At 31.7% G+C, this 14,877-nt stretch overlaps 1 protein-coding gene across 6 annotated transcripts; it reads right to left on the reverse strand.

Annotated features, from left to right (window-relative positions):
- Positions 1 to 2: 2 nt before the first annotated feature.
- LOC131847195 (leucine-rich repeat and guanylate kinase domain-containing protein-like) lies at positions 3 to 12,290 on the reverse strand. 6 transcript variants are annotated; one of them, XM_059196680.1, is made up of 19 exons: positions 12,021 to 12,290; positions 11,330 to 11,442; positions 10,170 to 10,409; positions 9,785 to 9,947; positions 8,608 to 8,746; positions 8,280 to 8,492; positions 6,911 to 6,944; positions 6,366 to 6,540; positions 5,339 to 5,524; positions 4,457 to 4,616; positions 3,999 to 4,119; positions 3,308 to 3,439; positions 2,850 to 3,013; positions 2,661 to 2,764; positions 2,430 to 2,567; positions 2,108 to 2,272; positions 1,402 to 1,481; positions 592 to 675; positions 3 to 186 (listed from the first exon to the last, which is right to left on the reverse strand). In XM_059196680.1, exons 1-19 carry the CDS (start codon positions 12,238 to 12,240, stop codon positions 4 to 6), a joined length of 2,814 nt encoding a protein of 937 aa, XP_059052663.1. In that variant the 5' UTR covers positions 12,241 to 12,290; the 3' UTR covers position 3. The 6 variants fall into 6 exon arrangements, with proteins under 6 accessions (XP_059052663.1, XP_059052660.1, XP_059052662.1 ...); XM_059196677.1 differs by having other exon boundaries at positions 6,911 to 7,112; XM_059196679.1 differs by lacking the exon at positions 3,308 to 3,439 and having other exon boundaries at positions 6,911 to 7,112.
- Between the last annotated feature and the right edge of the window lie 2,587 nt (positions 12,291 to 14,877).

A 14,877-nucleotide genomic window follows, 5' to 3' on the forward strand; every position in this document is an offset into this window, starting at 1 on the left:
CATTTATTTGCTTTGTGGAGCTATTTGGTTAATAATGTTGGCCAATTTTTTTTTAACAGAGTTGTAGCAATTTAGATTTGCAAAATCTATGTCGAACATTGGTTTAAACTGCGGTTGTGAATCCACTATGTCATGAATTATTTTTTTTACTTTATGGAATGCTTCATCGGGGTCATCCATCAGGACCTGCAGAAACAATTATTGATTCATTGATAAAGATTAGTTGATTTACAAAATGCAGAAGAGCTTGTCAAACATCGCTGTTCTGGAAAGCGTCTTATTGACGCTTGGCTGGAATGTACCTACATAATGGCGTGTTAGCATTGCTCCAATGGGCCTGATCAATTTGGCAACGCTGAATTTACAGTGTACAGATTGTGTTTGCCATGTGCAATCTTATTTCTTTAAGTAAGTTCTAAAATGAAACTTGACTATTGAAAAATATCACATAAATATGAAAGAAAATAGGAATTATCTCATACGGTTTTTACCAATATACATTTAGGTTTCGAACTGATTTCGGTTATATCTCGAATTGGGCCGAATGCATCAATGATGTCATGTATTAATTTGCTTTAAATTGAAACTTACAGTGTCCCAGAAAAGGCCAGGACAATTTTGATGTACTGTTTCATAATCGTCTCTAATCGTACTAGTCGATGATTCATTCTGTTCCTAATAAAAATTATTAAATACTATATAAATAATATTATACAAAATACGTCCTCTATACTTATAAAATAAACCTTTGTTGTACCTACAACGGCTTCAGTGCTATTCATGTATATGAGAAGCTTTTTACTTTACAGTCTTTGCATTCCATTTCATACAAAAATAACGGGTAATATGAGGTATTAGGTACAATAATATCATTTGATAATTAAGGACAATATAAAAAGGCTTCAATATATAAATGCATTGGTGATGCATCAAACTTTTTAGTTTGGCTCAGATGCATATACCCTATATTCACGAATAGCACATTACAGTGGTCTGATTTTATTTGCGGGAATCTTTTGAAGATTTTACTATTTGTTGATTAACATTGGTATAAATGAAAACGTAATATAGGCATGTACTTCTATGTTTTACGGTTTGCAGGCGCAAATAAATAATATCAATCCACAATTTACAGTGATCAATACAGTAAAATTTGGAAGACGATGTTGCATTTCCCACTGTCTCCGGCAATTTCCGGCGAAGGTAAACATTTCGCACGCGCTTCATAAAGCCGATTTTAGCTGCATTAGGACTATGAAGTAACTATGAAAATTTTTCGTCAATTCTGAATTGATTGTGTACTGATTTGATAATCCTTTTTTAAATAATTTTAAAAGCTAACTTCGTGACTGTGTGACTGACATGAATAAGTAATTCCTTTTATTAAGAAGCTTTACGTGCCTTGTTATAGAAATCAAATTCTTTAAGAATTTTGGGATCATCAATCCTTGTATCCTGATGAATTGGTGCTGTAGTATCCCCTGGAAAATAAATAAGACATTTCATCTTATAACAATTAAGACAGCATACCTAGTCCAATACTATATCTATTAACGCAAAATATTCAGATCACTGAAACTAAGAGTTTAAATTTAAAACTTTAGAGTGGAATTTCTAAAATTTGTAAGTTTGGTGATAGAATTTCTATCTTCACGCACTAGTACCTTACAGGAAAGGTGTGTCCAATAATTATTGTATCATATCTCTTTGATATAAATCCACAAATCCTCCACAATCATATTAAAAACCGCATGTCAAATAAATATATTCTATTTTTAATACGTTATTGCGATGTTACGCTATTACAGTTTTTTTACATTTATTCTTTTGAAAGAAATAGATAAAGAATAGTTTGAGTCAAAGTTCTATGCTCGTTATTTTTTCCTCATATTAGGTAAGTAGATACATATAATCAATATATGATGATTGACCAAGATAATTTATTTAACGACGCCGACGGTTAATTCGTGCTGCAAGATGTAAAATAAACTCGCATATTTTACTAAAAATATTCTGTGTATATCTACTATCGTGGAAATATCATAGAATACAAACTTTTTACTGAATAATATTTTATTACAATAACTAACTATAAAATAAATCTCACATGTATTATAATTGGAGCTGCTAGCTTGCATTAGTCCGGTCTCAGCCAGAAAAGCCAACCAAAGATCTAAATCATCAAGTGAACCGCCAGACCCGATTTTTGATTGCCCGCGAGTTGGCCACGGTATCTTTGTACTGATAGATCTTGGCACTTTAGATTTATCAACTGCAAAACAATTTTTTTGCCGATTTTTACACAATCAGTAATGTTTACAATATAAATCTATAATTGGATTAGAGGTTATTTTATACAAAGATAGATAGGTACTTACTATTGGAATTAAGCAGAATCTTACATACCTATGTCGTAAAATATTATTTACCTTCTTTTTCCGATTTCTTAGGTTCAATGAGCATTCCTAATGGGCCCACTTGTTCTTGATTCTGTGTTTCGTTGTTATCTTGAGATGTGAAGGTAACAGATTTAGAGGATTTAGCGCTATCTGGGACCGCCGAAAGACCTATAATGAGAACCGAACGTGTCGAATGCTATGTGATTTATTTATTTTAATTACTATATAAAATAAAAATTAAATAGGTATTTATATGTGTACCTTTCCACGTCGATGAGGCATATCTGCTAAAATCTACGCTTTTCGGTCGGGATATGTTGGATTGTTTCTCCTGCTTAGTACGGGACTGACGAATTTCGTTGGCTCTGAAAATTGTTTCACCCATTGAACACATTACATATTAAATATTATTAATTTACAGAAGATACAATATAGTGACGTAAAAACTACTTTTTCTGTTGGTTACGCTCTTGGTGAGAATTTTGTCCATTCACATAGCTGTAATAATACTCGTCAGTTCCTTGGGACTCTTTATACAAGGAGTATAGACTAGGGTCCAACTGGCTGTTCTTATCGTGCTCACGATTGCACCCCTCTTCAAGAGATGTTGTACTCTGAAATTATAAATTATTATATAATAGAAATAATAATTAACAATTATAAATACAAATAAACAATTTTAACCAAATACTACATTTAAATATTTATACTAAAAACAAAACAAATATGGTATAAGTGTATGGGACCTACAATGTGGAAATTTGGTGACACAGATGTTGATTCAAGGTTCATTAGGTGAATCAATAGCTAGTTTCCTATATTTCGTATTGATGAGAGCAATGAATTAATAAAATTACGTTGTTAAGGAACTGATATGTTTGTAATGAAAGAACAAAAAAAAAACACACAGAGGCTAGAAGCGTTAGCAAATTGACTTCTCGAATATATTCTCGAACGGCTTGTCGAACTTCGCTGTTCATCATAAGAGAACATTCTGATTCGATCACAAATTCGCTTTGCTCTTTCTGCTCAGGCAAAGACTGTATTTATACAAAAAAAGAAAATTGATCATTTTTATTACCAGTAGTTATTATATATATATTGAAAAAATGGTCTTACGTAATACTCTCTGTACGGACGTTTTATAATTTGATTTTGTGGGTGTTACTACAAACCAATTACGTTTGAATTGATATGAGATTTGATTTTCACTAGGCATCTTCATGTTTTGTGAAAATAAATTCCATTGCTCAGATTGTAAAAATCGAATTTCTATTTTCGTAGTAGGCTTCCATTGTTAGGCTCAAAAATGTATCTTTCGACAGCTTAATTCAAAAGGATTATATCTTGAATCTTTCAGCTCGAATAGGCCGAGATTCGAAAAAAGATGGCACCGATGGCAGAAGCTGTTATGAGTACAACCAGTAGTAACCAGAGTAATTGGAATGGAGTTGTCTTTTTTTTCTCGATATTATTGTATAGTTGGTCCTTACTTACAGTCGAGTTTGTATTAGATTATCAACTTAAATGATTACTTATGTTAGCTATATAAATTTTAGTAAATGTAAGAGGTAGACTACTTTATCTAATGACACTTACCATAAATATTTCGTTAAGGATTCCAGTAATTATAATACGTCCGGATAACAACACTTGCAATGTTGATCTCTCCAGTGGTGTTTCTACCGACATTCGTTGCTCGTTGGCCAAGTCACGAAGTCTGCGATAAAAAACAAAACATACAATTTTTGTTTGAAACGATATATTAATATAACAAATAAACATTGTAATATAGTTTATTCGAATAAAGTAGAATAATAATAATTGATTTAAATGACTCTTCCTAAATGGGGTTATCAGAGGCATTGTAACAGGCGGGGTTGGAAGTCGTAGTGAATTCTATGTTTATGACATGCACACATTTTGCTGAACATACTTGAAGCTTGCTTTTCTTATGTTGAGTTTAAGTAATTTAGTATGAGGAGCCGCCACTCATACGAGTTATTAAGTAGTAAAATACTAGAGCACAATGGTGACTTTATATGACAATTCCTTACATTTTGCGTTCATGTTGTCTTCTTTGTAAATCTATTTTATCCCTACAAGTAGCTAGAATCAGAAAAGGTCTTCGACCCCGCAGCTTCAGCATCAAAGCTCCAAGTAAATCCATTGTAGCGATTTTCACTTTAGAGTTCTTTGTGAAACTTTCTTGGCGACCTTACGATAATAAAGTAAAGGGTATATCTAGGCATTGTTGCTGGCAGATTCGACATAAACTAAGGGCAGGGACATCGCCGGCAATGGCACGCAAATCCGGCGGTTTGGTTGCAGGCTAGTGATAACCTGTTGTGTGTATCCAATATAACATGTGGAATAGGTATGTATATATATACCATTAGATATTTTGTGATGTACCTAAGTGGAAGTTAGAATTGATTCTAGAGTATTATTTATATGATATTGTTTCTATCTAATTGTATGATACTATCAAAATATGGTCAAGACGTTAATTTTTAGCGTTAGATATGTGAATTAATGTGAATATAAATTTACTGTTTTTACAAACAATGCTCTGCTTATATTAAACTATTGCAAAATAGAACTGCAACAAAACATAATTATTTGTTAACAAAATTTTTATACATGTCCGTAGTAGGAACCTAACATAGTTTATGGTTTGAGGTGTTTATGTGTGGTTTAGATACCTTAAATTATGGTAGGTGTCTACTACAGACACCGTAGTAAGTACCATACTAAAGTACTCCCGTAGGGATTAATAATGCCTGTATATCAGACCTCGGGAAACCATAATTAATTACTAGTAAATTTGCAATGATGGGCTAACTGAGTAAACTTCATTCTAATCTTCCACTGGTACTAATCTTTCCACGTAGGTAGTTATTCCAAAGGTATTAAATAAAAAGAAAAATATTTTTTACTTAGTCCATATGATTCCCCAGCCATTTCGGCGTACGTGAGTAAGTCACCATGTAGAAGCATGTCATCAAACTTAGAACGAGACACTTCCTTGTAATGTCCGGGAAAATGAAATGGAGCTGTTGTATGTTGGTATGACATCTCTACATTCTTACTGCATTTATTAACTAAACGGCGGGCTAATTTTCCTTAAAAAATAGACAAGTATCTATTAGATAGGTACGAGACCATTTCTGAGAACATTTCTGATCATTGTCTTTTCAGTTATAATTTTTTATTGTGTAATTTAATTTACAATTTTGTTTGATAGTGTCTATGTATTTATATCTGTATTAATCCTTATATCAGATCCTTTGATAACTACTTGCAACAATTGTTTATTAAAAAAATCGTTAGTATAAAGGATATTAAGCTTTATGCTTCCTAATGTACAGCCATAATAACTAATCTTGAAGTAGATATTAATTTAATTAAAGGTTACACTTTGACGCTTCTCGAAGGAAATATGAAAACCATTCTTATACAATCGTACACGCGCCTAACCCACTCCGCGGTAGAGCGAGTTAGTGCGACTACCTTTACTAACATTAATTCACAAAATAATAATAGGTATATAAAATGAATGACTACAAACAGTAGTCATTCATTTTATATATTGTTGTTGTTAAGTGCAAAATATTTTTTAATAATACTTATAGTACAAAGACGTAATTAATCCCATTTCTATTTCCCATATAAACTATATTTTAATCGATAATAATAGAATCTTTGCAGTGGGAACCTCGTAGGAACATGGCTAACAATGGGGTCACACTAATCCCCATTACTAAACACCCCTTTTTACCATATACATTATATTTAAACATGTCATGAAAGAGTTGAGTAGAACGTGCATAAAAGGGGAAAAAATAGAATGGACGAGTACAGGTGATATGAAGTTCTTGGGTTTATTTAGTTTTTGATGAAACTATTTTTAGGTACATAATATTTATTATCTTCGTCGTGTAAACATAGCATAAATTATGTTACCTTTTCCAACAGCTTCATATCCCACAAGCACGACGATAGGAACCTCTGTCGTGTCTGCTGGTGGAGTGTACGGTGACACAAGTGCTCGAGACAGTTGTTCCACGTAGAGTAAACGTAATAAACGTCGCGTCGCAAAAGTGTTAACATTCGGCGTCATATCCATTTTGTATGTTCGCTGTAGAAAGAGGACACATAATCCATAAAAATTGGGAAAGTAGTGCCGATGTCGAAAGATAATAAAAATTATATACATACATTGTAATGTGGATGTAAGATCTCAATAATCTAAATGTAATTAATAAATGGCGTATTGAGTTTAATATGTTTACATGCAAAAATTATCGAACATCATGTAATTGTAGGGAGGTTACATTATCAACTAATATTGGTTGAAAGTACTTGAATTTTACAGCATTTTCATGAAAAGACTTTATACTTTAATATAAAATAGATGTATAGGTGTACTCATAGGCAGTTATTTCTTTAACAGTGCATTTTTAGTTCTATTTTCTAATTCTCTACTCTTAAAAATACAAAATATGTACCTGCGTAATAGGATCTACTTCTTCGGCATCTAAACTAAGCAATAGAGGAAAGGTATTAATTACAACTTCCTTGTATCCAGGTGTTGAGCACATGGGATTGGCGCGTAAGTCAATAACTATAAGTCGTCTCATTTGGCGCAAATATACTGCAAGTTCTAATAATATACTCAAACGATTGTTTCGTGCATGCAATTCACGAAGTCTATATAAAAAGACAAATTCTATTATATTATAATAAATTTAATAGTCTTGTATTAATAATAATATACAATTAAAGGAAATTGACGCTGCTTTTACCAAAATACGAATGTTAGCTGATGTTTTTATATTCCAATGAAACAAATTTAATACTAATTAATTAATTTTATATTATAAATCAGACTGTCATGGCCTAGTGTTTCAATACCCTGACTTACACCTAAGAGGACGTAAGTTCAAATCTGCCCAAAAAAATAGAGAATGTTTCGTGTTAATTTATATTTTGACAAATTCCGGTGAAGGAAACACCGATATAAAATTAAAAATTACTCCGTGATACGCGGTAGGCGGTAAGCTCCTATCACTTTGAAATGAAATATACCTAGCGAAATCTGGAACTATCCTATCAGGGATAACACCAAAGTCAGTATGTTTGTATGTCATATTAGGAATACGATAATGTATCGGTTTGTCTGATTGTTTACTTCTATTTATCTTTTCTCGACTGTTTAGTCGAGAAAAGATAAATAGTGTTCTGTGTATATTTTGACGTAAATAAATTATATTACGAGGAAGGATAGAAAATATTTTTAACCCAAGATATCAGACGACGTCGCGGGTGATAACTAGTAAAATTAGTTGACAATAATTGACATTAAATTGGAATTGGAGTATAAATTTATTTAGTATTTGTTCAACGTTGAAAAACCGTATCAACTAAATATGCTCAGGACACCAATCTCCGGTGGATTACTTAATGGCACTGCCGGGTGTTACCATTGTGATTAACGTAAAATTTGCTCACATTTCGCTGGACATAATTGCAATACAATATAATAGGCAAAGAGCCGATAGTGATAGACTAGACTAGATTATATGCAAACACTAAAAGCACGTCCATGAGACCATTTTGTTTTATTTCAAAATAATATAGAAAAAAATAGGAGGTACATATACAACAAGAAACCTGAAAACGTGCAGTTGCCAATTGTAAGGTCTCTACTATCTCCCTCTCTCTCTTCTAAGGTTTCTGTACGGCTGTACAAGCCTTACAGAGATTTTAGAAGGGAGAGAGAGTAGAGACTTATAACGGGTACTAGGTTTCCTCTACCTATCTATCCATCTCGTATAGGAATTCGAATTAGAATAGATACAATATAATAACGAGTACCTGTTGCATCCCGAAAATATTTTCAATGACGTGAGGTTGTTCTCATTAAGATTGAGATATTCTAAATGTAAGAGGCTCCAGAGTCCTCTTTGGGGGCCAATTTCGCAGCTCGAAATATTATTATAAGAAACATCAAGCCACAGTAAACGCAGGTTGTTCAAATTTTCCAGTCGCTGTATATGGTTAAAGGACAGGTCTAAACGCCGAAGGTATCTAGGATTAAAATAAATGTTTTGTTATAGGGAATGTAAATCACAAATTTTTAAGTAAATATAATCTCGAATTAGTAGAAAATAGTACGTATTCTAATAGACCAAATGGAGCATACCTTAAATTTTCAAGACCACTAATATATTTTATGTTGTTATGCGACAAGTCAAGAATTGTGATTGACCAAAATCCACTTAAATCTCTAATTCTTTTTACAGAGTTAAAATTATAATGCACTTCAGTCAAAAACCATTGTGCTGAAAATAATTTCATGATAATTTGTTATAAGACGTGGATCGTGACCACAAATATTAAAAATTCTGAAGAATATATGTAATAATTGTATGTTCCCAGAGTTCAGTAGTGAATAATCGAGTAAAATATTATTATATTGCACAAATGATGTCATTCATTATTTATTATCAAACAAACGTAATTGGAATGCCAAACAACCTGATGGTCCACCTGTAAGCGGTCTATATATACATGAACATCACTAAGCACATAACGTCCGGCTACTCGACAAATACTCCAATAGACTACTGCTATTGAGTAAAAACAACATATGCATGATGACTAGGGCCCTCACAGGACACTGCAAATTGAACAAGCATATGGCCAAACTAGGCCTATGCACGACAAGTATCTGCAGATTCTGCCAAACTGAAGAGGAAACGCCGCTTCATGTGGTTGTAGCCCACTCATGCATAAACGAAATATCTCCTTTGGAAAGTTTACACTCTTTCCCGAGGAGAAAAAAACCATCGCTCCTAAGAATATCCTTCAATTTTTGTCCCTGACGGGTCTAGGTAGCGTCCTTTGAAAAAGGGCGAGCACAATAGATCTACATATGTAGGTCGCAGTGCTACAGGTGCTGCAAACAACTGGCAATAGCCCAAACAACCCAATAAAACGAAAAAAAGCACATAACGTGCGACAACTGCGCTACGGACATTACATACTCGTATCACTTGTGCGTTGCCATTCCAGAAGATTATGATATCATGCCCTTATTCTGTAATTTGATTATCTAACACCCTATAACCGAAACCTATATATCATGGCAAGCTTCTTGGTGGTTAAAAAAAAGGTGAGACTGAGGTTGGAGGTTGGGTACCCACGTAGACGATATTTTACAGTCTCTTTATATTATCTGTAATTGGTGCCATTTGCGAAATGATTATTTCATGAATGTGCATAGGTATATATATACATACATATATTAATGAACTGATTTAGGATAGATAGCTATGTAAACATTTATGTTTTGTTTATTGAGTAAATAATTGACATACGGGTATCGTATTCCAAAACAGTGTTCAGTCTGTTGAAAGCTACTGACAGGAACTGCAGATAGGGGAGGTATGACAGAACAGATATTTCTGTCAATAAATTGGATGAAATATCTAGATAAACAAGATATTTGTAGTGTTGTAAAACGTCGATATTGGTCAGATGCTGTAAGAAAAATTAAATATTTTACATTTATCTATGCAGCCAAAAAATAGTACTTAAGTATTTTGTTTATTGATTATTATGATTAAGTAAAATCGATTATAAAAGAAAATTAAAACTTGTAACAGCCTTTTTTATTATCAATTTGAATTCTATAATTTTAAAAAGGATTTCCATTTTAATTTAAAACAGATTTTACAAGAAATGAGTAACTATTTAGATGACCTTGGTAGAGAGGTCCAATTTGATATATACGAAGTCTTGTAAGATAGGCGTGCGGCTCAGGTATGAGAGACAGGCGGTGACCATGGCTCTAGTAAGAATTCCTCCGACTAATTCTGGTACATCTTCAATATTGCGTACACATATAATTGGCGAGTATATATCGGCATACAGCTCTGGAAATATGTAGAAAAATCCCCATAGTTGATCCTCGTTCATTAAGGACGTCACGTTAACGGGAAACTGGAAATAAGAAAATTCTAAGGCATTCAGAATGGAAGTATTATTGGAAATAAACACGGAAAAATTAAGGTGCTATTTTCCATTGGTCAATATTTTCCAAACGATACAATTTCACACGTAAAATGAAAGCAATTACACGCGGTCCTGTGACATTGTTTGGTAAACATTGTATCTCTTGGGAAATAAAGGAAGGGGGTGTGACGAAATGTGACCCTACTCAATGGGACACGCATCAAAAACCATAGCGCATGTGAGGCAATTCAACCATTACTTTGGCCCTTCATCATCTCAAAAGATGTTAACGGGCCCTTATAGTACCTGTCGCGCATATTATATGACCGGCTGCTTGTTGACGAAAATATTACATAATAAAGTTTGCATTCATGAATATTTCAAGAAAAGTAAGAATAACTTTTGTTCTCTATACTAAGTTATGAAAAATTTAATAATACGGATTATCAACGGGTTTGAATAGAGTTTAGTAAAAAAATATACTCCGTTTTAAATGACTGTGAGGGGAAACAATGTTATTATATAATAAAATTTCGTCTGAATAGAATATTCAGACGAAATTTTATCATTATATATTACTATATATTATATAATATTATTATTGTATTATATCAGCAATCATAAACTGTGTCGGATTCGTGTGAGAGACGTAAAGTATGGAATTACTTGTTCAAATATTGGAATTTTTTTCGATGAAATTTTGTAGTTGAACTATGTATCTAGACACAGTTCAAGTTCGTTTGATATCAACTATATAAAAACGAGATTATTTCAAATACATAGTTCAATGACGAATTTATGATAATATGATTTATAAGCACATCTTTAAATATAATTAGTGTTAACAGAATTTATACCTACAATATAAATAATAATTTATAATATATAAGAGTTAACATTTGTCTCACTTGTTCTGCAAATAAATCTTCCTCGCTCTTGTTGCGAAGTTCCGATGGTACAAAGCAATGGATAGAGTACTTTTTACCAGATAATCCGATACTACGTCGTCGGATGCTCTGACCTGAAACAAACATATCTGTTACTAGCATAGAGTTGTTTTATAAAGCCAGTCAAATGGTTAAATAAAAAAAATATGAGAGAAGATATTACAGTTGTAGTGCCTTATTAAATTATTTCAATTAATTTCTTTAAATAAATATAATCATGACGTTTTTTCTTATTAAATTAAAATTTGATTAGTTGCTCGTAATAGTTATTCAGCAACATCATCAAGAATAACATCCGAAGTGAACGAATAGTCATTCAGCTGTATTGATTACACCAATCAAATAGATGGCTCACATTGGGATCATAAACTAAATGTCGGGATGGCATTTTCTCCAAGCTATCACCACAAACATTGACATTCAGAAATATGTACCTCTAGTGTGAGATATAAATAAAGAAGAGCTCAGTATATTTATGTAATATTATCTGATGTAGATATATTTATATAACTTGAGATAATAGGTTCAATGATATATAAAATTGTGTACATATTAAACAATAATTGTATGAATTCACGGTTCACTATATAATATACACATAAATAATTTATTATTATAGGAATCTCCAAAAATACTATTTTTAGATATTTACCAGACGTAATGATGTCAAGTGGTTCTAAAGACATGTAGTTAATTCTGGAAACATCAGCCCACGTGCGTAAGAGGCTACCAACACGAAGTCTGCTCACTACTCCAAAATCTATATTTTTAGGTATCATTTCATGAATACAAATATTATTAGTAACACCTCTATTTTCAACTAAAGTTTGTTTCATTTTAGATTCAGCTTTAATATTTCCACTCGATTTCATTGTTGTAAATTATTAAATTAAAATAAATATTTTATTTTAAATTAAATATAATAAAAAAACCAAAGGTTTTTTTTGTTACCGCTAGCTGTTACACTTTTTATTAATTTTTCACTTATATCAAGGAGATTATAATAAAAATATGTGTTTAAAAAATACAAGGAGTATATATACAGAACATTTTAGGGAGTAAATAAATACATTCAAAGTGGATGTCTTATATAATTTCTAAAACTTTGATAAAAATTGCAGGAATTGAAAACGGTAATATAAATAAAACTCATTTGGGTTTTAATCACACCCGGTACATATTTTATCTTACAATTTGTATAAGAACACCACAAATCTTATTTGTATTGGTATAAGTTCTATTAAAAATAATGTGCGGAAAGAATCGCGTGAACATAATAACTCAAGCGAATATTATGTATAGATAATAAAAGTAGGTTAAAAATTGTAGGTATATTTATTATTATTAATCTTTTAACATACTTTTTTAAGTGACATACGGGACACAATTGTACTAAAGCGGGTATTTTGAGATCGCATCACAGAGTCAAAGCTTTTCTTTGTGAAAAAATAAGATGTGAACTCGACTTTCAGACTTTCAGCATGATTCCACACGTTGCTGAAGCTCGTCACAGCGCACTTTGGCTTTGTTTTGTTATACCCTTGCCTTAAAAACAAACATTTGTTGTATTCTAAATATGTCACGATTACGTCTGCGGTCGCTTTTGTGTTTTTGCTTAAGCTTCTGCTCCGTATGGTGTAGAATTAAACACAAAGTAAATGTTCCTTTCTCTCACTACATACATTTAGCTAAGATTGTTACGAAAAACATACCTAAACACCAGTGACACATTTTGAATTATGAATATGGCTGCAACATGTGCGTATAAATTTTAATATGAGTCATTTCCATTCGGTTTCATTATATTTTGACATACTTTGAAAGCTTGAAATTGATTTGGTTTACATTCTAATATATACCTATACTTCGGTATGAAGAATATTCATTAAACAATGTAATGCAAATTCTAAAATATAGGTATACATATATCTATATATATATATAATATAGGTACACTAAAAACTTCGCACATATGTATTTAATGTGACACAGTAGGATTTTTTTAGTTTTAAAGGTGTTCCACTCAGTATTGCGGACGAAAGTACAGATTTGTTTATTCAAAAACTATTAGTCTTTTTAACGTAACTCGGAAGCGATGCCGCGACGCGACGTAGCACTTCGTAGCCGTAGCATCTAAGTATATCATGAAGAAAGAAATTAAGGAGAATATTTGACGAATGGTTACTTGTACCCAGTACTATACATGGGATAATGGATTGTCTAGCTGAATCTTCAGAGACTGTATTGAAACATTTATTTTATTCCCAGATTGTTTATAAGTGTAAATTAATTATTAAATGTTTATAGTTTTTTTTATATTATGATAATATGATGAATACTTTATTTGTGTTTAATATTTTTTGTTATCGGTTACAAAAAACGCATAGTCCTAGTTATTAGCTCTATCAACTCTTAACAATTAAATATATCTGTATGTGTGTGTGGCATATATCTACATGAGATCCTGGGAATAATAGTTGTATATTGTATTTCATGTACTTGTGCAACATTTCCGGCTTTTTCTTGTCTGTTGATCTATGTTTTAATATAACTCAAATGGCAAACAAGCTGACAGGTTATCTATCTCAGTATATTATTAACATGTGTTATTAAACTTGCCACATAAAAGTAATCAACTTGAAGCTCGTATTTCTAGTGAATACCTTAAAACTCATAACGCACTAGTTTAATATGATTACTAAATTAGATTTCCTAATGATGTTAGTTGTATATATAGTAACTGTAATATATACTACTAGCTACTTGTCTCGGCTTCGCCCGGGTGTATTATAAATATAAACCGTTCTCTATCCATTAAAAAAACCGTTATATATAATAGTATACTATGTAAATAGTACACAAACAAACAAAGTAGGTACGTACCATCTCTTTTGAAAATGTACGTTTTTCTGCGTTATGAAATTATTTCTGTTACCCTCACAGATATTTTTGTCATTTTGCTTTTAGCAAATTTGCTGTGAAAAGTAAAAAAGTTTTTATTCACATTGCAAAAAGAGCATGTTATTTCAATTTGCCGTATGACATGCAGTGAATTAGAAAACTTTCTCCGAAAAATACTTTATGGTAAAACTTTGAATAACAAAGTATCATTATTCAAAGTAACACGCAGCAGAAATTTCAAAGGAAAAGTGTTTGTTTGGAAAGATACCGACAGAAAAATTGCGAAGGTCATTCAATTAGAGTCGTAAAAGTCATATCAGTTTATTCTTTGTTCTAGTAGAGATCATCTCCTTACGTTCTATACTAGACTGATACATAGTAATAGGTGTAATGAAAATTATTTATACACCTGTTTGGAACAAGTGTATGAAGTATTTCGGAGACTAATAACAAAGAAACAATTCAATACTAAGATTACAAATAGAAAACAATGTTTTAAACTTTTTTCACGGTTGTTTACATTTGCACACATTGTATAAATTAAACTTATTAACTATATTATTATGGTAAACATTTTATTTTAATATATATATATATGTATATATTTT

This window comes from Achroia grisella, unplaced genomic scaffold (genome assembly GCF_030625045.1).
Source record: "Achroia grisella isolate CSIRO2021 unplaced genomic scaffold, CSIRO_AGI_Agris_v1 utg516, whole genome shotgun sequence".
Classification (NCBI taxonomy): domain Eukaryota; kingdom Metazoa; phylum Arthropoda; class Insecta; order Lepidoptera; family Pyralidae; genus Achroia; species Achroia grisella.